The sequence below is a fragment of the Oncorhynchus clarkii genome, chromosome 13 (assembly GCF_045791955.1).
Source record: "Oncorhynchus clarkii lewisi isolate Uvic-CL-2024 chromosome 13, UVic_Ocla_1.0, whole genome shotgun sequence".
NCBI classification, from domain to species: domain Eukaryota; kingdom Metazoa; phylum Chordata; class Actinopteri; order Salmoniformes; family Salmonidae; genus Oncorhynchus; species Oncorhynchus clarkii.
Window position 1 is genome coordinate 21,279,430 of NC_092159.1, and position 25,065 is coordinate 21,304,494.

A 25,065-nucleotide genomic window follows, 5' to 3' on the forward strand; every position below is an offset into this window, starting at 1 on the left:
GATTCCAATTCTTGTAATTTCACTTTCTGAATTGAATCCTTGTGAAACATCACCGTCTAGCACAGGGTTTTCCATATTCGGTCCTTGGAACTCCAAGGGGTGCACATTTCCCCCACAACATTACACAGCTGACTCAGTCAAAGCTTGATGCATATTCAGCTGTGTCGTGCTACAGCACAAACCAAAACGTACACCCCCTGATGTTCTTAGGACCGAGTTTGGGAAACACTCGTCTAATGTTTATTCCTACATAGCATTAACTAGCTGCTAATAATGATAGTAGCAGGCCGCACGCACACCGCTAAAGCTGGACAGTACGCAAGATGGGAAGCGAATACATTTGGCACATAATCATTACAATTTACCTAGCTAAAAACAAGGATTGGAGCAGCGACCACCCTGCAACTGTTAGAGTTGCGTAAATTCGAATCTGGTATCAGGATAAATATAACAATGAGTCACCGATTGTATACTATGTATTTTTTATTAGCTAAGTAATAAATGGCAAATGCAACTTTCGTATATACGGGCACGCTGTAATACCACGCAGGGCAGAACAGAGAACTGACAGGATGTACGTAAACAGTTGTTCTTATACTGTGATGGACATAGTTCCAACCAGCCTGTTGGCCTATCACAGTAGAGGCTGGGCGTGGTTTAAACTTGCTCAGCCTATCGCAGACGCTCAGGCGGGTCCCCGCCTCTTGGCGCTTCTTGGAGTCCTCCCTCTGTCGATTTATAGATTCTTACTGTTCTGGTATCGCAGCCTAGTTATAACAGTTGCTCAGTTCCTGCTATTGTGTTGTTCAGTATTTTTCCATCTCAGTTAAACCTCGTGATGACCACGCCTCCCTATGCCTGCTTAACCACAACTTTGTAAGATACAGCAAGTCACACCATGTGCTCAATATTGTTACATACAAACACAAGGACAAAGCATCTGCTGGGCTGTTATCTACAGTTTTGCAACATGCAAGTCACACCATGTTATTCAGTTCTTGTCACACACACAAACAGGCAAGTAGCAAGCAGTTGTTTAATCTCATAATGGATGCTCCAGTGCACAAATGCAGATACCTCACACAACCAACATCAGATAATAATTAATCATATGGTAATGGCTATAATGTGAAACACAGAATCCCACACAACTCAGTTTACAGTAGTTAGCCAGTTGCCCGATTCAATCAAGTTGAACAAGGAATCATGCCTCACTCTCCGCACAAACAATGGCAGCCGCCTCCTCATTCAAACTTTGTGACAGCAAAGTGCTATAAAGGGAAATAGGTTCCAAATGCAAGGTGAATATTCAGAAATAACGTTGGCTCAAATTAATAACGAGCAAGACATTTCTAGGGCCTAACTTGACCTAAAATGTAATTCTCGGAACCAACCTGCGACACACTGCTAGCAGAAGTTAACTGCTAACTGACATGACCGTGCTAGTACTAGCGTTAGCTTGACGCAATGCTAAATGTGTTAGTTAGCTAGCCAGATTGCACAAGGTTTTCGCAAAGATTTTAACAAAAATATACTCGAACATGGCTACTATTTGTGAGCATTATGGAAAGAAAAATATTTTTCTTATTTACAATTGATGTAGATATTGAAAATTACTCAATACTGCACATTTTTTATGCAATTAAAATCGGCTTCGAGTATCACAGCGCAGTCTAGAAGCACTGTGCTCGTGTATTCGTGGCCACTATTGGTCCATTTTAAAGGCAATCTCACCAAACCGGCCTGAAAACGAACCGTCTAATTTAATGCCGATCTTGAAAATGCCAACGAAGAAGGCGGGATTTCGCCAGCTGCCATAAACTAAATTGTAGGCATCATTTCTTGTTTGACAACACTGATAGCTTTATTCAGTAGTAATTGTAGGGTACAGTGAAATTCTTAAGATCTGAACTCCAACAGTGCAGGTCAAAAAGATAAGTGAATGAAACGATAATAAGAATATGTGTAACCGGTGCTATACTGCACCGCTGTAACTCTGCGTTGTGTGCGGTTGATTGAGACTATAGACGTGGACTTTGGAGATCAGGTAGTTTTAATCAAGCATAACTCACTCTCTGCATCCAAAAGGAAATAAAACATTTGTTGAGCACATATGTTCTGAGAATCGTCGCCTCTTTCTCTCTCAGTGCATCAAAATGATTTTCGAATACAAAAATGAATAGTCTCTCCTTATTATACAGAACATATTTTACAAAGATAAAACCACATACCTGCATCCAAAAGGAAATCAAACATTTGTAGAGCACATATGTTCTGCGAATCGTAGCCTCTTTCTACAGCAGATGCACAATAGGAGGGACTGGGATCATTCGAGGAGCTAGCCATCGTTCACACATACAATAAATAGCCTGCTAATACTTTAGCTAGCTATTAACCACATGTTGAATTCAGAATGTTGATATCATCCTAAAAAGTACAATTACAAGTGCATCTTAACAATACCATTCACTTATGAGTAACCTCTAAATACACATCATTATTCATGAACAAAACACTGTGTGTATGACTTTGTACTGAAAATAATCAAACTTTTCTGAAGACATCAAAAGCGTGACTACCTCTCTCAGTGCATCAAAATGATTTGAGCACGCAGGGCAAGACGTAAGAACACACTCCATCCACTTCAGCCAGGATGCAGGCATGCATAATAACAAATCAACACGACATATTAATATATGAACCTGGTGAAATTCACATAGTACTTTAACAACTGTTACATATGCATACTATATACATATTTATTTACAACATTTACAAACCAACAGCCTGCATTCATCCAGTTTGTATAAATTATGATAGATGTGTGACATGAAGCTATATTGGGCAATTTGGGCAAAAGCGTAACAATGACTGTCTTGGACAAATATACATTTGGCTTAAAACATTTATTCATTCATGGGCAATATGTGTGCATGCCCTGATCATATCAGCTTACTACATCTGTCTTCCCTCACCAAACCCATCAATGATTTGATTTATTTGACTATAATATATCAGTTATGGCCAACAGAGGGCATCATTTATCCATATAATACGATAAAACCTCACTGAACCTAAATTAATTGGGTTACATTGTAAACATTTTTCAGATATCGTATGTGATCAGAAACAATGCATTAATTTCCCCGAGTGGTCGCTCTGTGCTTTTGTAGTTGACGTCATAATGTACGATGGAATATAGAAGCCTATGACGTAAACGAACTCCAGAAAATGTTCAGTGCGCTACTTTTGCCTCAGTTGAGTTGATGCTTTGCAAAGGACAGTCATCCTCATGTTCAAATAAATCACTTTGAGTGGACAAAGAAGACATTCTGTGTGAGTACAGCATAACTGGCCAAGATGTTGTAAAAAAAATGTTTGAAATGTATTTTAAAGTGTATTTGTTTATTTAAAAAAATGTCAGGTCCAATCTGAAGGGTGCCTGAAAGCACAATGGATAGAAATCATAAACCGTTGAGAAAAATTATTCTAAAAGTAAGTCTCATAAGTGATAAAAAAAATGTTTGTTCATTCTGGGGCTATCCCTCTTGATATGTAATGAGGCTATCTTCTTGGTAGTATAACCTATATGCTGTAAAAACAGATTGATATGATTTATAGTTGGAAAAGTGGGCATAATTAATTGAGGGCTAAGGTTAAATGTATTTCCTTATGTTCATATACCCCAGGCTGGGACCCTCCAAGCTAGTGCTGGAGAGCAGGTCCTCCAGACAGACATCACTGACCATGATGGACTAAGGCTGCCAGCCCTGGTAGACTGCCCCATTGACAGCCCCCTAAAGGTAAGAAAACGTCTTATAGTTCTGTTGCAAAATGTCTGGTTGTAACAGAGACCAGTTGGTTGCAATCTAGTAATATGACGTGTTGAAAACCAGTTTACAACGCAATAATAAAGCCATTAAGATGGTTCCTACCGTCTGTAAGCTGTTAGTGTCTTAACGACCGTTCCACAGGTGCATGATCATAAATTGTTTATGGTTCATTGAACAAGCATGGGAAACAGTGTTAAAACCCTTCACAATGAAGATCTGATATTTGGATTTTTACGAATTATCTTAAAAATACATGGTCCTGAAAAAGGGACGTTTCTGTTTTTGCTGAGTTTAGTTAGAACTAATAGTTTTGGAATTCAGATTTGAATTCTGATTGTTATTCTAAAGTTATGGTTTATAGTTGGAAAAGTGGGTATAATAATGGAGGGCTTAAGTTCTATGTATTTCCTTATGTTCCTATACCCCAGGCTGGGACCCTCCAAGCTAGTGATAGAGAGCAAGTGCTCCAGACAGATGTCCATTCCGCTGGCCATGATGGACTAAGCCTGCCAGCCCTGGTAGACTGCCTCCAGGATAGCCCTCGAAAGGTAAGAAACAAATTTGAGTTCTGTTGCAAAACGTCTGGTTGTAACGGAGGCCAGTTGGTTGCAATCTAGTAATACGACGGGTTGAAAACCAGTTTACAACGCGATAATAACGCCATTAAGACACATGGACCACCTACTAGTTAGAACCAATACTATTGGAATTCAGATTTTAATTCTGATTCTAATTCTAAGGTTAACCCTTATGTGACATGTCACTCAGTACCATTATGCCTATGGTGAAAAATGTGGTTTCTATGGTGATATGATTTCCCCAGTTATTCGTCTCAGAACCTTGTGCCGAAGCCCCCGCAAGGCCCCAGGCCCAGCCGAGAGGCAAATATAGCAAAGGCAGAAAAGAAGGCCACAGAGGTTATCAAGGCTAGAAGGTCTAGGGAGGCTAAGTATGGGGTGAAAAAACTAAGCCGCCAAGTAGTTGGTATGTTGGCACTGCCTCAAACTCTTCTAACTCAAACAACCAGTTACAGTGAGTATTCATCTCCACTTCCAAAATACCTGGATTTATTGATAGAATTCTAAAACGATATATGGTGGAAGGATCCACTAATGTCTACGATCCTCTTTCTGTAGGTGTCCTGCCAGCTATCAAGAAGGGCACTAAAGTTACTAAAATGGATACAACAGGTGGGTGTTGGTGACACAGTGTTTATTCCTGATTATACAACTTCAATAGAATCGTTTCCGTGGTTACTAGCTTGTTCGGTGGTAATTCTGACTGTCTTCTGTTTCAGAACCCCTATGTCCCTTGACACCTGATGGGGAGATAATCATCTCCTCTTCATCTGTTGATGACCTCCTGACCCCAAAGAGTGATGTCACGTCCGAGGCTAAGAGCGATGATGCCTCCCGTCAAATTGGACCTGAGGTGTTCTCTCTAACAAACTTCCTGAAGTCTCACCCGTGAGTCCTGCTGTGAACCTCATTATGTGCAGAAAAAATATTATCTATGTAAGCACTAGTTTAAGTTGCCAATGATTCCTGGTGTTTGTTTGTTTGTTTTTCAGTAAGAGAAAGCTTATCAGGAACTTCCTCAAACAAATAGTAAGTCCCCCATTTCTTCTGCTTTCAAAGGTGGAGTGATCATGTGAAAAAAATATCTTTTAACATAAAAACTACTAGCTGTCATTTTGTTGTTTTCTGTTTCTCTTTCTAAGAACGTGACAATAGGTGACCTGGACGAGATCATCGAGTGGGTGGTGTGTGTCTCCAATGAGGTGTTCCTCCCAGTGATGGTTCTGATCAGGACATCCAGTCCAGAGTCGTCAAACTCGTCCCGCTGGGGGTCAGGTGAGCTCCAGATCATCTCCAGGGAGTTCCACCAGCGGAGTTCTGAGCCGAAGGGAAGGCTCCTGGGTGGGCAGCCGCCCACTCCCCCTTCTGAGACCGACAAGGAGCTTCAGGGCGTAGCAGATCTGTCTGTGAGTAACATCCTGAAAAGGGCCCAGGAGGACCTCTTCTTTTCTGTTGAGGATGACCTGGAGAACACCCATCCAGACATCAGTCTGACCGAAGAGAGGCTCTCCAGCATCTTCTCAGAGTTGTTCAGGGACGCCTGTGAGAGTGCCCAGGAGGCCGCCAGACGGATCCACCACATGAGGTCTGGAAGAGGCAACAGCAGCCGGAATGGGAGATGCCCTGGGTTATCACAGGGATCGAGCAGGTCCAATATGCCAGATTTGGGAGAACTGGGGTCAGAGAGGAAGCCCAAGGAAAGCGACGTCCATAAAGTCCTTAGCGAGGGGTCCCTCCCTGCCCTTGCCCTGCTTGGGGAGAGGCCAGGGGAAGTTGGGGAGACCAGCAGCCCTGCTGGGGAGATAGACACGACCCAGACTGCCAGCATTCCCCGGTCTGGGCATGGCGGCAGAAGAAGTAGGCAGACCACCGCTCCTACCACCGGCCACAGAGAGACAGGAGTCACAGCCAGTAACATCTTTGATGTTATTTTTCATCTGACGCACTCCGACACTGACCGGGAACTCCACCAGGAGTTCAGCAGTGAGGATGATGTTTCACTGAATGACATCACGGACATGAAGTTAACCCCACCAGTGGAGCCCCTAGGGCAGATCCTGTCCTCATGGAAGCTGGTCAACAGGATCTTCAGGGGGAAGGTCCACTACTTTGGGAAGGAGCTCATCTGCAAGGTGTATCAGATGCTTCTGGACACCGGTATGGGAAGGAGGCCAATGGCCCGCCAGAGCAGGTCCGAGCCCATCCTGAAAGACTTGGCTGCCAACCGTAGGCTCTCCGATGAATTTTTCACAAATGTGCTGTACATGTTCATCCAACGGGCCATTAAGAATCTGCTGGAGAACTTCTTGGATCTGCCGACCACCCCACCGGGTAGAGACATTATGTGGAATGACAACTTCAACTGGATGTATAGGGACGGGTGGGGGGAGACCCCCACATCCAGCGAGAACGAGTTGTGGGACAGCGACTCCACCTGGTCACGTGACCTTGGAGAGGAGGAGGGGGCAGAGTCCCGTGGGAGGTGGGCCGCTCTGTTAGAGAGGGGCAGCTTCCTGACCCTCCAGTCCTCCAGCTCCCTCTCCCTCTCTGATAACAACAAGGAGGCACTAGGTTAGTTATGTTGTTTTTACCGTCTTTTCACCCGCACATTCTCCTTTCTTTTCTCTTATTGTCAGTAATGGTATTTTCATTTTCTCTCTCCTCTTTTTTTCTATACAGTGTTTGGAGACATGTTATGTGTGAAGAATTACTTTAAATCAAATGTCAAACTCATTCTATAGAAGGCCGGGTTTCTGCAGGGTTTCACTCCACCATTGATTGATGAATTAAGGTCACTAATTAGTAAGAAACTCCTCTAACCTGGTTGTCTAGGTCTTAATTGAAAGGAAAAAACTAAAACCCGCAGACACTTAGCCCTCCATGGAATGAGTTTGACACCCCTGCATTAAATACATTTTGATTTGACTAGGGGCCGTCTGCCAGGTCCTGACCACCAGGGTGGGAGACATCCTGAACAGTACCTGCAACGACGATTACAAGGCTAGGCTCATCATCCAGAAAGGTACACTTATAACCTGTTTTGCTCATATCACCAGTAATAACTTGTGTAATAACCAGTGTATTACCATTATAGTAAATGTACTAGATACTGCATAGTGTTATACATGGATGTGGCTTTGAACCAGTTCAGAATATGAGTGTATTTTCTTAGGATTGGATTCCGGTGCCAGGGAAAGGTTCCCTGGCTCTCCGTGTTCCTCTTCACCCAAGGATGAAGAGGAGGTGGTTGTAAGTGGCACGACTGTCTCATACCCTAAACCCTCCACCTCAACCCAGGCAGCATGGGCAGCTCCTGCCCAGACTCTGGACGGTTTTCTGCCCAGACCCCGCCTGGATGAAGAAGAGGTAGTCCCCAGCACCTCCATGAAGGACGACTCTGTGACGACCACCCATGCAGCACGGGCAGCTCCTTCCCAGACCCTGGAAGAAGAGGTGGGGGAGGCTGAGGTCTCCGAGATGAGTGACAGCTCCCTGATGCCCACCAAGAACAGGCAGGACCCCCTGGAGAAGATTCCCTCCCTCCTACCAGGCAAGGAGCACATCCTCCTTTGCAGCACTCCCTGGTCCACCGTCATGAGCCCCCAGACTCTGAAGTTTATTCTCCATGGCATCATGTGCCGACTGGAGGCCTCAGAGTCCCCCCAGACAAGGAGGGCCAATGAACCCTTCAGGCTGATGAAGGATCTCTTTGTGGAGGTCCAGCATGCCCTGAAGTATGCTGACATCTCTGTCGTCTTTGGCCTGGAGGAGAGCATCCAATTCAGTGGGGAGGATGCGGTGAAGGCCATCGTGAAGACTGCGGCTAAAAGATTGTCCCTGCGTTCGGACTCCAACCGGGCTCAACTGCGTGCCGCACGCTCTGGTAGCGAGGGAGCCATCAGGTGCATGGCGGACACCATCACACAAGTCATAGATGACTATTCCGAGGACTGGAGTTCCGACGGCCATTTTGGAGCCAGGAGGAGCCGTGGTAGTGGGAGGTCACACTCCTCAACCTCCTCAAGGAGTGACGTCACCCTCACCGAGGAGCTCCTGGCTTGGAGGGAAACCCTAGAAGAGGACCTAGAGGAGATGGCTGATGACAGCACTGGTTTGGAAAAGACCAGTGTAAGCTCAGCCATCTCTGAAAAGTCCCAGGTAATTAGCTACCTTTCTGAAAGCACCAAGCCCATCAGCAGCGCCCTCTCCACAGACCTCGAGGACATCACCTCCAAAAAGGTGAGACGGCCAAGAACCAGTAGATCGTTTAGTTATTTGGGCTGTTTGATTGTGAGGCATCGACTCATGTCTGTTTCTCCCTCTACTAAGAAGAAAGAGGCTATGAAGAAAGAAGTGAGGAAGTCAGGAAAGAAGAAGCGAGGAAATAACAAGAACCAGAAGAAGAACAAGGTGTCTCCTCTTGGCAATGATAGTAAGTCCTCATTTCTGTCAGTCAACATGTGCATCTGTCTTCAGCACACTATTGTAATGTAAGGACGGGAGACTATGATTAAGTTATCAGGGTCTTATTCATTAGCCACTAAATGGAAGACAGCGGACTAAAACAGGGAGGAACTTTCTTGAACTTGCCAATAACAAATGCTTGTTTTTGTTTTCCGTTTCAAAATTTTGCTACTGTGTACCCTAATGAACACGACCCTGATTTCATGCCTTGTGCTCTGTCACATGTTCAGGTACTGTGGCTGCAGATGAGCCTAAGAAAAAACAAGCTCTCCTCTCGCGGATCACAGCCGCCCTGGCAAAACTATTTTGCTTCCCCTGCAAAAAAAAACTGCAAAAAGTAACTGTGCAGAAGACGAGTTTGGGAAAACCCTGCTGCCACCTCCCCCAACCCACTTTCTAAATAAACTCTCGAAGCCAACAGAAGAGGGAGGGAGACAACCCCCCCTACTCACAACTCATTTTATTACACCACATTTAATTCAATAAACACAACTTGCAGCTATTTTGATCTTCTTCTTCTTGAGTTTTTTTTTTAAAGACCCACCTGCATGCTATAGATTCTTAAGGTCAATTTGCTGTCTACTACAGTATCATTGTTATGAGTATGTTCACTGTGCCAGTCATTATAGCCAGTATAGGCTATAATAATGCCCTAACCTAATTGCAATTGACATAAAAAGAGTTACATTTGAATAATTCCCTAATTTTATATATTGTTTTTGAGGGCAAAGTGGGTGGGGTTATATCCTTCCTGTTTGGCCCTGTCCGGGAGTATCATCGGATGGGGCCACAGTGTGTCCTGACCCCTCCTGTCGCAGCCTCCAGTATTTATGCTGCAGTAGTTTATGTGTCGGCGGGCTAGGGTCAGTTTGTTATATCTGAAGTACTTCTCCTGTCTTATCCGGTGTCCTGTGTGAATTTAAGTATGCTCTCTCTAATTCTCTCTTTCTTTCTCTCTCTCGGAGGACCTGAGCCCTAGGACCATGCCTCAGGACTACCTGGCATGATCACTCCTTGCTGTCCCCAGTCCACCTGGCCGTGCTGCTGCTCCAGTTTCAACTGTTCTGCCTGCGGCTATGGAATCCTAACCTGTTCACCGGACGTGCTACCTGTCCCAGACCTATTATTTGACCATGCTGGTCATTTATGAACATGTGAACATCTTGGCCATGTTCTGTTATAATCTTCATCAGAGGTTACTCGGCGGTATATAACAAAGTATTGAGATAAACTTTTGTTATTGACCAAATACTTATTTTCCACCATAATTTGCAAATAAATTCATTAAAAATCCTACAATGTGATTTTCTTGATTTTTTTTCCTCATTTTGTCTGTCATAGTTGAAGTGTACCTATGATGGAAATTACAGGCCTCTCTCATCTTTTTAAGTGGGAGAACTTGCACAATTGGTGGCTGACTAAATACTTTTTTTGCCACACTGTATATACAAAAGTATGTGGACACCACTTCAAATTAGTGGATTCGGACAGTTCAGTAACATCCTTTGCTGACAGATGTATAAAAATTGAGCACACAGTCATGCAATCTCTGTAGACAAACATTGGCAGTAGAATGGCCTTTACTGATGAGCTCAGTGACATTCAACGTGGCATCATCATAGGATGCCACCTTTCCAACAAGTCAGTTTGTCAAATATCTGCCCTGCTAGAGCTGCCCCGGTTAAATGTAAGTGCTGTTATTGTGAATTGGAAATGTCTAGGAGCAACAACGGCTCAGCCGTGAAGTGGTAGGCCACACAAGCTCAAAGAACGGGACCGCCGAGTGTTGAAGCACATAGCTAGTAAAAAATAATCTGTCCTCAGTTGCAACACTCACTACCGAGTTCCCAACTGCCTCTGGAAGCAACTTCAGCATAATAACTGTCTGTCGGGAGCTTCATGAAAGGGGTTTCCATGGCTGAGCAGCCGCACACAAGCCTAAGATCAGCCAATGCTTGGCATTGCGCATGGTGGAGTGGCGTAAAGCTTGCCGCCATTGGACTCTGGAGCAGTGGAAACGCATTCTCTGGAGTGATGAATCACGCTTCACCAGCTGGCAGTCCAACAGACAAATCTGGGTTTGGCGGATGCCAGGAGTACACTGATAGAGTTCGGTGTGTCAAATCGGAGGGTCTGTTGTCCGGACCTCTGGCAGTCTCTATGGGGGTGCCACAGGGTTCAATTCTTGGACCGACTCTCTTCTCTGTATACATCAATGAGGTCGCTCTTGCTGCTGGTGAGTCTCTGATCCACCTCTACGCAGACGACACCATTCTGTATACTTCCGGCCCTTCTTTGGACACTGTGTTAACAACCCTCCAGGCAAGCTTCAATGCCATACAACTCTCCTTCCGTGGCCTCCAATTGCTCTTAAATACAAATACAAGTAAAACTAAATGCATGCTCTTCAACCGATCGCTACCTGCACCTACCCGCCTGTCCAACATCACTACTCTGGACGGCTCTGACTTAGAATACGTGGACAACTACAAATACTTAGGTGTCTGGTTAGACTGTAAACTCTCCTTCCAGACCCATATCAAACATCTCCAATCCAAAGTTAAATCTAGAATTGGCTTCCTATTTCGCAACAAAGCATCCTTCACTCATGCTGCCAAACTTACCCTTGTAAAACTGACCATCCTACCAATCCTCGACTTTGGCGATGTCATTTACAAAATAGCCTCCAATACCCTACTCAACAAATTGGATGCAGTCTATCACAGTGCAATCCGTTTTGTCACCAAAGCCCCATATACTACCCACCATTGCGACCTGTACGCTCTCGTTGGCTGGCCCTCGCTTCATACTCGTCGCCAAACCCACTGGCTCCATGTCATCTACAAGACCCTGCTAGGTAAAGTCCCCCCTTATCTCAGCTCGCTGGTCACCATAGCATCTCCCACCTGTAGCACACGCTCCAGCAGGTATATCTCTCTAGTCACCCCCAAAACCAATTCTTTCTTTGGCCGCCTCTCTTTCCAGTTCTCTGCTGCCAATGACTGGAACGAACTACAAAAATCTCTGAAACTGGAAACACTTATCTCCCTCACTAGCTTTAAGCACCAACTGTCAGAGCAGCTCACAGATTACTGCACCTGTTCATAGCCCACCTATAATTTAGCCCTATCAACTACCTCTTTCCCAACTGTATTTAATTTATTTATTTATTTTGCTCCTTTGCACCCCATTATTTTTATTTCTACTTTGCACATTCTTCCATTGCAAAACTACCATTCCAGTGTTTTACTTGCTATATTGTATTTACCTTGCCACCAAGGCCTTTTTTGCCTTTACCTCCCTTCTCACCTCATTTGCTCACATTGTATATAGACTTGTTTATACTTTATTATTGACTGTATGTTTGTTTTACTCCATGTGTAACTCTGTGTTGTTGTATCTGTCGAACTGCTTTGCTTTATCTTGGCCAGGTCGCAATTGTAAATGAGAACTTGTTCTCAACTTGCCTACCTGGTTAAATAAAGGTAAAATAAATAAATAAATAAAACTACCTGCCACAATGCATAGTGCCAACTAATGTTTGAAGGAGGAATAACGAATTGCCTGGGGCTGTTTTTCATGGTTCGGGATAGGCCCTTTAGTTCCAGTGAAGGGAAACCTTAACGCTACAGCATACAATGATATTCTATACGATGCCCTTTCCCGTTTTAGCATGACAAAGCCTCCGTGCACAAAGGGAGTTCCAAACAGAAATGGTTTGCCGAGGTTGGTGTGGAAGAACTTGACTGGCCTGCACAGAGCCCTGACCTTAACCACATCGAACAGCTTTTTTTCCCTTTTGGCTTAATATTGCGGATAGAATGTTGCTTCCAATGTAATTGTCTGCATCATTTCCAATCCCCTCATATTTTTTGGGTAAATATATATATCCAAGAATATACCTTTATTATTATTCCCCGCAAACCCTACCGCCGATCCCCCAATTGAAGTAAACTAATAAACACTTCTGCCTCGACCTTCAATCCACACATCCTATACACATTCTACAGACACAGTCTACTCCACAACAGTTCTCTCTTTGTTCTTAGTCCTTCCTCTATTTCTGATGTCCATCCAGTTTGATTGCTACTTGTAACTATGCTATTTCACAAAAGCTCCGAACCTATATACATCCTACAGATCCAGTATGCTTTACATTGTTTATCTTGTTATTAGTCCCACCCTTCAGCTCCATTCAACCCCTCCCATCTGTCTCTCAACATCATCCACTTCGGATTTCTACTTGCCATATATCCTTCAACTGTGCTGTGATGCTTCACAAAAGAACTGAACCTTCCTATTCTCATAGCTTCTACAGATTGTAAATTAAAAATAAAACAAATTGCCAAAATAATTATTATATTATTGATTGATTGACTATGGCTTTTCAAATCACCCAGTATTGCTATCTGTAGTGTTAGTTCTAGGCAAATGTTGCAATTCTTCAGCCATTCCTGGACCTGTGACCAAAAATGAGCTACATATGGACAATACCAAAATAAATGATCTAATGACTCTGCCTCCTCACAGCAGATTCTGCAGAGCTGGGAAGATTGTATCCCCCCATATATATAACATTCTATTAGTTGCAAGAATTTTGTATGGTAATTTATATTGAAAAATTAGAAGTTTTGAATCCGGCGTTGTTTTGCGTATCAATTCATAAACCATGTGCCATGGAATGGGTACATCGAAAATCTCTTCAACTATTTTGCAATTTATATGGCACAGCTGTCAGTTTTTTTGGTCCTTAAATGAAATTGGTATATGTTTTTATTTATCACACTTTTCTTTAACCATTTATGTTCTTTAATACAGGGCCGACATACAAGTTCCTTACTTTTTTCCCCTTCTACTTGCCTCTTCCATTTTTGTGGTAATGCTGCAATTAATTTGTTGTAATTTTGGGTAGAGCAGACATTTTCATATGTCTGTGTTAGCTGCATGTGTGACATAACTGCATGTGTGACATATTTATGATATCATTCACTAAAATTATACCTTTTTCAAAAATTTCTTCAATAAATACAGTTTTTTTAATCAAGTTTAACCACAATATTTGTTGTACTATTTGTTCCGTCCTTTCAGGTGGATTAAACTGAAATTGCAACCAACTTTCTAAGGCTTGTTTAAAAGATAAAGATATTTTGGAGATTATTTCCTTTTCAAACAACCGAAAGTGAGCAGGTGTAATCTGAATAAAGGGGAAAAGGCCCTTCCTGAATATAGGATGAGACATTCGTACCAATTGACTAGAAAACCAGTTTGGATTTAAGTATAACTTTTGTATGACTGATGCCTTTAGTGAGAGGTCTAATGCTTTAATATTTAATCATTTCTGCCCACCGAATTCATATTCGTTATATAAATAGGCCCTTTTAATTTTCTGGTTTGCCGTTCCAAATAAAATGGAATATTTTTTGTTCATATAATTTAAAAAGCAGGTCACTAGGTGTAGGCATAACCATAAGCAAATAGGTAAACTGTGATATAACTAAGGAGTTAATCAGGGTGATTTTTCCACAAATAGACAGGTATTTTCCTTTCCAAGGTAGCAAGATCATATCTATTTTTGCTAACTTTCTATAAAAAATGATTGGAGTGAGATCATTTCTTTCTTTTGGGATTTGTATACCGAGTATGTCCACATCTCCGTCAGACCATTTAATTGGTAAACTACATGGTAATGTAAAATGTGCATTTTTTTAGTGATCCAATATGTAATATGGTACATTTATCATAATTTGGTTTTAATCCAGAGAGGATAGCAAAAGTATCTAGATCCTCTAAGAGGCCATGGAGAGACTCCAATTGTGGTTTTAAAAGAAAACATGAATCAGCGAACAATGACACCTTCGTTTTTAAGCCACGGATTTCTAATCCCTTAATATTATTGTTTGGGCCTTGCCCTTTATTATGATAAACAAGCCCGGGCAACCATTTCACCAGAGCGGTTGTCTTGGTTGCACTTGTTTTCTAGGATCACTGGTGTCTGGTAATGTACTGGAATGATTCACCTCAGTTCACTCTCTCTGGGAGAATAATTAACATCACCTCACTATTGGCCCATTCCAGTGTGTGTGGCAAACTATCCAGACCTGTTCTGTAACCCCAAAGGGAGGTTTCATATGGTGTTAATATAGAGCTGAATGAACACACAATCAACTGGTGACACAATGTACTGGGGCTATTGTACCAAAGTGGTACAGGTGTAATAGTAATAGGTCAGATGGTTTCATTTTGATGCCACACTAACTATACTGGTCCCAGATCAGTTTCGATCAGTTCCCCAGAAAAGAGGATCTGGTTGGTTCATCTACTTTGGGAAAGTGAGGCTTAAACTAATCCCATGGACATACCGTGTATCGTTTATGTGTGTATTTTCTGTTAATGCCTAGGCAAATGCAAGGGCATCCGGGGTTATGTTGGTGTACAGTGTTAAATCTGTTTGTAATCCATTTGAGGTTAACGCAGCAGTGCTGGTGATCCTTTTAATCTGTATCTTATTGAATCACAGACCTGATCAGGGTCAGATCGGCCTAGCCCCCCTCCGACAATACACTCACTACCATTGCAGAATAAATTATTAGTCACATCGCATTGCTTTGCAATTCCTTTGGAGGGAGGATGGTGGAAGTGTGTATTTTAAAGCCATGTTCCCCTTGGTATTCATGGAACGTGATTTATCAGGAGGGCGCTTATTGCTACACTAGGAATTCAGGAAGCAATTCTTCTTCTAAATGTGGTTGTGTTTAGGGAACTTGGGTAGTCTGAGGGAGCTTCACCGGATGACATGATATTAGCTAATTAGCCCAAATGTGTCTGGTCTTCATTCAAGCTTACCAACAAAGCAACTTATATGATTCTAGATAACATCTGCTGTACAGGGCCATGGACCGATATAATGAATTTCATCCCGAACCTGCCTGCACGGGCCACTCTGTGCAGGTAGGTGTCGGAATCCTCGGGCATGTCGTAGTTGAAGACGATGTTGACGAGCTCAATGTCCATCCCTCAGCCAAACAGGTTGGTGACCACCAGGATCCGCCTTTGGAAGTCCTTGAACTGCTGGTACCGGGAAAGCCTGGGGGAGGAAGGGGGGCACCCATAGATTTAGAATAAGTAGAACAGGCATTATACATCCTGCTTCACTCCTGTGGGTACACTGAAACTGTGACCCACAAACATGTTGTCTGAGAGAAAGTTCTTGTTAAGTCCCTCTGGATAACAGCTTCTTCTACATGACTATTATAGAAAATGTGCAAGTAAATTAGATTCTCAATTTGATTGTGCAACTCCTCATTCCTCTCCTCCTTTTGAAAAAAAGTCAACAGTAACTGAGGAGAGGAGGAAATGTGCTTGTATGAAATTAGACTCCATTCACACATAATGCAAATGACATTTACAGGGGTGGAATCCCAAATTAAAATGTGTAAAGTAGTAAAAGACATTTAGCTAGACATTGTATGGATAAAAACGATATGCTACTTATCGTTTTAAATATGTGCATGCTTCTCAGAGTAAACAGCTGATTGAAAGGGGAGGGGTAGATCTCAACTTCAGCAAAGGACACTTATGCTTCTTCAGCAGGAGGCGAGGACACCGTTTGCCTACCAACGAATTGACACTCCTCAACCACTTATCGGTTTACGGATAAGAGGACGGAAAAGTCGAGGACATTCTTTTGTCCAAATCAGAAATTCCCAATGAAAGCCAAGACCCAATCCCAAATCTACCCCTAAACCCTATGCACTTATTAATATCTGAGATGACTTGAAGTGTAAGCAATATCCTAATATTGCTTATACCAATCAAAACTGCTCAGATTTTAACAAGTGCATAGACTGTAGGGTTTAGCCAGTGATTTTTTCCTCTCCATCAGAACCCACCTCTCCTCCTGGGCCATGCCCCTGTGGATGGCGATTGCAGGGAAGTTCAGCTGAGACAGAGCCACACAGCGCTGCACAGACTTCACAAAGATCACCACCTTCAGACAGGGGAGAAAATGGCAGTGAGACCCCGAAGACAAACATGGGGCACAAAACCCATGCTGCATCTGATATGGCACCCTGGCTTTACCCTGGTCAAATAAATGTACACTCTGAAGACGAAAAACACAGGGCATAAAACTCACAGGCAGAAACTTTGTCAGTGCATAGACTTAGTTCACTTGAATGAGTAAAATTGTATTTAAACACGTGACTTTCAAATCCATGGACAAAATACATTCAACTCACTTATGTTTTATAAATTACGTCTCTGAAAAGACCTCTGTCCGTACCTGGTTGAACTCGAGCACGTCGAAGAGCTTGCGGTTCTTCTCGCTGTCCTTCAGCTTGCAGTAGTACTGCTGCAGGCCGTGCAGCGTCAGCTTGGTCTCATCGTCCACAAACACCTCCATGGGCTACAGGATATATTCATTAAGCACCAAACACAGGGAGGGACTACCAGGACTTCCAGTGCTAAATATTTTGCTAGTGTGCCCTAATGAATAGAACATGGGGAAAGTGTCACTATTTAGGGCAGTTTTATAAACCTAGCCACATTAAGTGAAAAAAAGGAGTAAACCACATTCTGTGTTGGTGAATGAAGAACTACAAATGTGATTGTGAACATCAATTACTAGTACTAGAGCTGGATGGAACTTTATTTTTCATTATAGCTTTAATGCCAGGACTGTTCCTCCCGAAAATGTCCAGAGCCCCAGACCCAGGTGAAGAGAGGGTCAACTCTGGCCACTTGTGAGACAGACAGTCACGAAAAGACAAAGCATAGATGTGCTAGACTGGAACTTTTTACATGAATATTAAGCCATATCCAAAATCCCTTGAAAAAAAAAGGGGGGGATATCTGCAGTTTCTACATCCATTTTTAGACATTTAAAATTAAAAGAATAACAAATGCCCATGAGCTTAGTTCAACTTTCGTACCCCATCAGAACCCAAAATACAAGCTTGTTCCATTCCAATGCTTGTAAACAAAGTAAACGCAAAAATAAACTATATAGTCTCAAAACATGGTCAAACTGATAATTCTGATATCATTGATGGTCAGTCCTTGCATATAGCTCTACGAATTTCAGAGTGGTTAAATTTCTCCAGACCTATCCCTCCAAAACAGGGGCGAGGAAGATGCTTCATTAATGTTTATACTGCCGATTGCCTCTTCAAAGTGCAATTTAGGGAGATGGGTTCATCTGTGTGTGTGTGTGTAAAACTGCAACTTTAAGTTTCAGAACATGTACATAACCACGGGACTACATAAAATGTAAATACTTTCCTACGTTTTGGCTAAATCCTTACTTAAGTCACACCATCTATCACATTCTGTTCCAATATACACTACTACTTAGTAGGACAGTGTATTAGAAGTGCATTCTAAGTGGTATGCTAGTAGGTACATTGGAACACGTTTTCAATTGACCGTTCCTCTGTGACGTTTCAACTTACTCCTTGCTCCCGTCACTCACATCTGGCATCAGCCCCCCTGTCCTACTGTGGTGTGAATTTGCATCTTGTCACACTCGTCCAGGACAAAGTGCTTCACGTTCTTCAGGTTGAGGGTCTTGTTGCGGATGAGGGCCAGGATGCGGCCGGGCGTTACCAATACAAAGTGGGGGCAGTTCTTCGTCAGCGCGTCCTCGTCCTTCTTGATGGACAGGCCCCCGAAGAACACGGCTGGTAGGGGAGGATGTTTAATACAGAACTCTCTGGACAGCAGAGAAACAAAAAGCACACAAGATTATCCAATAGGATAGAACAGCAGTGTAAACAGTGAGATTAAAAGGAGAACAAATTCAGACTGCAATTGGCCCAGCGTCATTAGGGTTTGGCCGGGGTAGACCTTCATTGTAAATAAGAATTTATTCTTAACTGACTTGCCTAGTCCAAATAAAGGTTAAATAAAGTTGGCGATTAGACACTTTCTTATGCAAGTATCCCCAGATACAGATTAAGCCTATTCCTAAACTACAAAGCACTCAATGGATTCTCAATCGAAAGCTATTTTTAGTAAAGGAGGGAGGATGTAACAGCAATTCAGTTGCTGCTTCCACAATGTAGAGATTAATTTCATTATTCAACCACTCACCTGCCCGTACACAGGCTCAATCTGCTGCAGGGTGGCCAGTACAAACACAGCCGTCTTGCCCATACCAGACTTGGCCTGGTACAGGATGTCCATGCCCAGGATGGCCTGTGGGATGCACTCATGTTGGACTGAAAGACAGAAACGTAACTAGGGAAGTTAGTTAAGAACAAATTCTTATTTACAATGACGGCCTACCAAGAGGCCTCCTGCAGGGATTGGGGCCTGGGATTTAACATAAAAAAAAATATATATAGGACAAAACACACATCACTACATAAAGAGAGACCTAAGACAACATAGCAAGGCATCAACACATGACAACACAGCATGGTAGCAGCACAAAACATTGTACAAACATTGGGCACAGACAACAGCACAAAGGGCAAGAAGGTAGACAACACATCACACTGACAGTTGTGGCTGCTTTGTAAGAGTGTCCATGATTGAGTCTTTGAATGAAGAGATTGAGATAAAACTGTAAATCACTAGGGGCAGAAAACTGAAGAGAGGAGCGACCCAGGGATAGGTGCGCTTGGGGACCTTTAACAGAATGTGACTGGCAGAACAGGTGCTGTATGTGGAGTATGAGGGCAGCAGTAGATATCTCAGATAGGGGAGGGGGAGTGAGGCCTAAGAGGGTTTTATAAATAAGCATCAACCAGTGGGTCTTGCGACAGGTATACAGAGATGACCAGTTTAAGTATGATGTGATGCTTGAAGGGGCATACATGGATAACTCAGTCGGAGTCCCAAATGACACCCTACTTTACTTTCCACCAGGGCCCAGTCACACACAGCGCTAGTTTTGAACAAAGCCCTATGGGCCCAGCTCAATAGTAGTACACTATCTCAGGAATAGGATGCCATTTGACACACACAGAATGGACAAAGTCAAAAACAGTCTTTGGTTGAAGGTGGGAAGTGCCTGTGAGGCTCACCTTCAGAGGGATGTTCAAAGCCACAGTCGACAATGGCGCGGAGCAGCTCTAGTTTAAGCAGAAAGTCTCGGAATGGCGGAGCTGTGGATGGAGACGTAAGAGCCCTTTACCTCCTTCTTGCCAGCAGGTGTGGCGGTCTCCGGGGCAACCTGAGGCTCCTCATAGTCCAACAGCTCGTTGTCAACGTCGTTCTCTGCCATTCTAGAGAAGGGGTACTTGCGTTAGTTGAAGCTAGGCAAGACTGGAGACTAGTTTGGGGGTGGGCGCTGTATCAACAATACAGTAAATTCAGAAGGGTAATTGAAATGCCAATTCAATAATCTATGTACAATTCCTCACCATCTAACCTTAGTTATATTACATGAGGATTCCAATTCTTGTAATTTCACTTTCTGAATTGAATCCTAGTGAAACATCACCGTCTAGCACAGGGTTTTCCATATTCGGTCCTTGGGACTCCAAGGGGTGCACGTTTCCCCCCAACATTACACAGCTGACTCAATCAAAGCTTGATGCTTATTGGAATCAGCTGTGTAGTGCTACGGCAAAAAACAAAAACCCCTGAGGTCCCTAGGACCGAGTTTGGGAAACACTTGTCTAATGTGTATTCCTACATAGCATTAGCTAGCTGCTAATAATGCTAGTAGCAGGCCGCACGCACACCGCCAAAGCTGGACAGTACGCAAAATGGGAAGCGAATACATTTGGCACATAATCATTACAATTTACCTAGCTAGAAACAAGGATTGGACCAGCGACCACCCTGCAACTCAGTTTACAGTAGTTAGCCAGTTGCCCGATTCAATCAAGTTGAACAAGGAATCATGCCTCACTCTCCGCACAAACAATGGCAGCCGCCTCCTCATTCATGTAATATTTGTGTTGTGGAGAAATTACCAGGCAGGAGACGGGAGTACAGTTCGTTTTCGTTTAGTCAAAACCCCTCGTGCTCTACAGTTCGCGGCACCCCAGTGCGCATGTGCATTTACTATTAGGTGTAGTAGCGTAACACTGCTGTAATGCAATGCTCTCACTCCGTATTTCTCCAGTCTTGACATCACTTTGTTCAGCACTACAAGGTGCTCTCCAATGGTTGGTGCTGACACGAGGATGTCGTCCATGAAGCACACAACATGGTCTATACCGTCCAAGATCTGATCCATTGTTTGTTGGAATATCGCTGGAGCTGTCGAGATTCCATAGGCCAAGCGATTGAATCTGAATAGCCCCTTGTGTGTATTGATGGTCAGATACTGTTCTGACTCCGGATCCAGCTTCAGTTGCTGATAAGCGAATGCTAGGTCCAGCTTACTGAAAACCTTCCCACCAGCTAGAGTGGCAAACAGATCTTCAGCGTTTGGTAGTGGATATTCCTCTGGTAGTATGCAGCGATTTACTGTGACCTTGTAGTCACCGCACATTCTGACGGTCTTGTCTTTCTTTGGGACTACAACAATCGGAGCGGCCCAGTCACTCCTCGCTACTTTCGTGATTATGTTATTCTTCTGTAGGCGGTCCAGGTGGTTTGTGAAAGATAGGCTTGGTTCCTTCTTGCACTCTGACTTTTGCTGTGAAGTCTTGTATTTCACCGTAGCCATCTTTGAAAAGTTATTTGTGCTTCTCCAGCATGTTAGTGAGTGTAGCCTGACTCACTGGTTTGTCATTTCTCAGACTGAAGATTTCTCCCCAGTTCAACTTGATCTTTTGTAGCCAGTTTCTGCCTAGCAAGGCTGATTTTTCTCCTTTAACAATGACAAGCGGTAGCGTCCACTCCTTTCCCTCATACCGGACTTGTACCTGGATCTGCCCTAACACAGGAATAGTGTCACCAGTGTATGAAGAAAGGCGGATGGACGCGGGCTGAAGAGGACACTCTTTCAGTTTTTCTTTGTAGAGTCTCTCTGGAACCAGAGATACAGACGCTCTGGCGTCCAGCTGCATTTTAACCTGTTTTCCCGCTAACTCCATGTTGAGATAGATTCCATCTTTTAGTTGTTGAGCTGTGTACACTGAACAGTTCCACTACTGTTTCAGTTGTACCTTCCTCTTCTTGTGCTGCGTCTGACACTTTGTGCGCTCTTGCTGTGCGTTTTGAGGCCTTACTGTAAATGTCCAACCTTTCCACAATTGTGGCACTTTTCATTTTGGAATCGACATTCACTCACCTGTGCTGATGATTATCTCCCCCACATCTGTAGCAACTTGGCTTAGACCTTTGAGATGTGGGCTGCTTTGTTCTTGTGTAACCTTGAGGACGGGACTGAAAAAAGTGTGACTTTTGTGAGCTTTTTCCACCACGTGCATCACTGACCTTGTGAACACCTTTCTGACGTTCTGCATGTCCCGATAGCTCAATAGTATCCCTGTGGGCAAGCTCGAGTCCAAGTGCTATATCACAGGCTTTCTTAAAGGTCAGGTCCTTCTCTGACAGGAGCCTTCTGTGATATGCTTCACCTGTGCGACCACATACAAACTTGTCTCGGAGAGCATCATCAAGAAATCGTGCAAACTCACATGTACTTGCCAGCCTTTTCAAAGCAAGGATGTAGTCAGCCACGGTTTCCCCTTGACTCTGGTCACCAGTGGTAAAATCTGAAACGTTCTGCAATGAGAATTGGCTTAGGCTTGAAATACCTTGAAAGAGTTTCAGTCAGTTCTGCATAGTTCAACTCCACTGCTTTCATTGGTTCAATGAGACCTTTCAGCAATCCATACTCAGTTGGACCCAAAACACTGAGAAATACGTCTGCTTTCTTTCCATCTTTGATTTCATTTGCAGCCAGCCAACGCTCAAAACGCTCCAAATAGGAATCAAAATCCTCTTTTGTAGCCTCAAACCCTGGTACTCGACCAATGGTTGCCATTCAGTTAATTGTTTCCTTATTCCTTAATTTTCACCTAATTCTTCACTTCAGAAGTTTCTGCAATTACTTCATTCACTGCACTCATTTGTAATAATGTACACACCGTGTTACGTTCCTTCTTCCTTTTTCTTCTTGCCAATATTTCTCCACTGAGATCGCCTAATTTCAATGGGTTCAATGACAGTTTTTTATATTTATTTAACCACAAGAGGGCAGTGTCGCTGTTCTGGACTCCAATAGTCTTGCTACTTGGCAGCTCCTGAATACTGTACTAGCAGTGCTAGCAGTGCTTAGCCTTCTCTACTGGCGAAAGAAAATAAAAAATAACTGACGAATTACATAATTATTTTGAGTTTCATTACTCACGCAACATTCTTCCCTTCAAGCAATGTCCGTTTATGTAGTTTAATCACCTAGTCGCCACTGTAATATTTGTGTTGTGGAGAAATGACCAGGCAGGAGACGGGAGTACAGTTAGTTTTCGTTTAGTCAAAACCCCTCGTGCTCTACAGTTCGCGGCACCCCAGTGCGCATGTGCATTTCCTATTAGGTGTAGTAACCTAACACTGCCGTAATGCATTACTGCTTAGTAACAGCACAGTAACTAATATAAACCGATGTAGATCCCAGATACTACAATTCAAACTTTGTGACAGCAAAGTGCTATGAAGGGAAATAGGTTCCAAAGGCAAGGTGAATATTCAGAAATAACGTTGGCTCAAATTAATAACGAGCAAGACATTTCTAGGGCCTAACTTGACCTAAAATGTCATTATTGGAACCAGTCGATTAGATTAGTTTATTAGTCGGTCGCAGATGAAATTGTAGGGTACAGTGGAGTTCTTAATTCTTAAGATCTGAACTCCAACAGTGCAGGTCAAAAAGATAAGTGAATGAAACAATAATAATAATATGCATACTATATACATATTTATTTACAACATTTACAAACCAACAGCCTGCATTCATCCAGTTTGTATAAATTATGATAGATGTGTGACATGAAGCTATATTGGGCAATTTGGGCAAAGGCGTAACAATGACTGTCTTGGACAAATAGACATTTGGCTTAAAACATTTATTCATTCATGGGCAATATGTGTGCATGCCCTGATCATATTAGCTTACTACATCTGTCTTCCCTCACCAAACCCATCAATGATTTGATTTATTTGACTATAATATATCAGTTATGGCCAACAGAGGACAACATTTATCCATATAATACGATAAAACCTCACTGAACCTAAATTAATTGGGTTACATTGTAAACATTTTTCAGATATCGTATGTGATCAGAAACAATGCATTAATTTCCCGGAGTGGTCGCTCTGTGCTTTTGTAGTTGACATCATAATGTACGATGGAATATAGAAGCCTATGACGTAAACGAACTCAAGAAAATGTTCAGTGCGCTGCTTTTGCCTCAGTTGAGTTGATGCTTTGCAAAGGACAGTCATCCTCATGTTCAAATAAATCACTTTGAGTGGACAAAGAAGACATTCTGTGTAAGTACAGCATAACTGGCCAAGATGTTGTAAAAAAATGTTTGAAATGTATTTTAAAATGTATTTGTTTATTTAAAAAAAAGTCAGGTCCAATCTGAAGGGTGCCTGAAAGCACAATGGATAGAAATCATAAACCGTTGAGAAACATTCTTCTAAAAGTAAGACTCATAAGTGATAAAAAAAATGTTTGTTCATTCTGGGGCTATCCCTCTTGATATGTAATGAGGCTATCTTCTTGGTAGTATAACCTATATGCTGTAAAAACAGATTGATATGATTTATAGTTGGAAAAGTGGGCATAATTAATTGAGGGCTAAGGTTAAATGTATTTCCTTATGTTCATATACCCCAGTCTGGGACCCTCCAAGCTAGTGCTGGAGAGCAGGTCCTCCAGACAGACATCACTGACCATGATGGACTAAGGCTGCCAGCCCTGGTAGACTGCCCCATTGACAGCCCCCTAAAGGTAAGAAAACGTCTTATAGTTCTGTTGCAAAACGTCTGGTTGTAACGGAGACCAGTTGGTTGCAATCTAGTAATATGACGTGTTGAAAACCAGTTTACAACGTGATAATAAAGCCATTATAAAGCCATTATGTTCATATACCCCAGGCTAGGAACCTCCAAGCTAGTGCTAGAGAGCAAGTGCTCCAGACAGATGTCCATTCCGCTGGCCATGATGGACTAATCCTGCCAGCCCTGGTAGACTGCCTCCAGGATAGCCCTCGAAAGGTAAGAAACATATTTTAGTTCTGTTGCAAAACGTCTGGTTGTCACGGAGGCCAGTTGGT

The 25,065-nt window shown here is 43.0% G+C and overlaps 1 protein-coding gene and 1 pseudogene across 1 annotated transcript; one reads left to right on the forward strand and one right to left on the reverse strand.

Moving 5' to 3' along the window:
- Window positions 1-3,453: 3,453 nt before the first annotated feature.
- Window positions 3,454-9,124, forward strand: LOC139423515 (uncharacterized). Its single transcript, XM_071175120.1, has 12 exons — window positions 3,454-3,495; window positions 3,690-3,803; window positions 4,262-4,381; window positions 4,670-4,865; window positions 4,970-5,023; window positions 5,131-5,299; window positions 5,404-5,440; window positions 5,554-6,982; window positions 7,341-7,433; window positions 7,584-8,650; window positions 8,741-8,859; window positions 9,106-9,124. The coding sequence occupies exons 1-12, from the start codon at window positions 3,454-3,456 to the stop codon at window positions 9,122-9,124; spliced, it is 3,459 nt and encodes a 1,152-aa protein (XP_071031221.1).
- Window positions 9,125-12,388: 3,264 nt separating this feature from the next.
- Window positions 12,389-23,256, reverse strand: LOC139424573 (ATP-dependent RNA helicase DDX39A-like; annotated as a pseudogene).
- Window positions 23,257-25,065: the final 1,809 nt, after the last annotated feature.

What these genes read in the sequence shown, in the direction of transcription:
- LOC139423515 (XM_071175120.1), top strand. Translation starts at nt 3,454, where the DNA reads ATGGATAGAAATCATAAACCGTTGAGAAAAATTATTCTAAAA. An exon ending in TCCAGGATAGCCCTCGAAAG is followed by an intron (nt 4,382 to 4,669) that starts GTAAGAAACAAA and finishes TATTCGTCTCAG; the next exon opens with AACCTTGTGCCGAAGCCCCC. An exon ending in AACTCAAACAACCAGTTACA is followed by an intron (nt 4,866 to 4,969) that starts GTGAGTATTCAT and finishes CTCTTTCTGTAG; the next exon opens with GTGTCCTGCCAGCTATCAAG.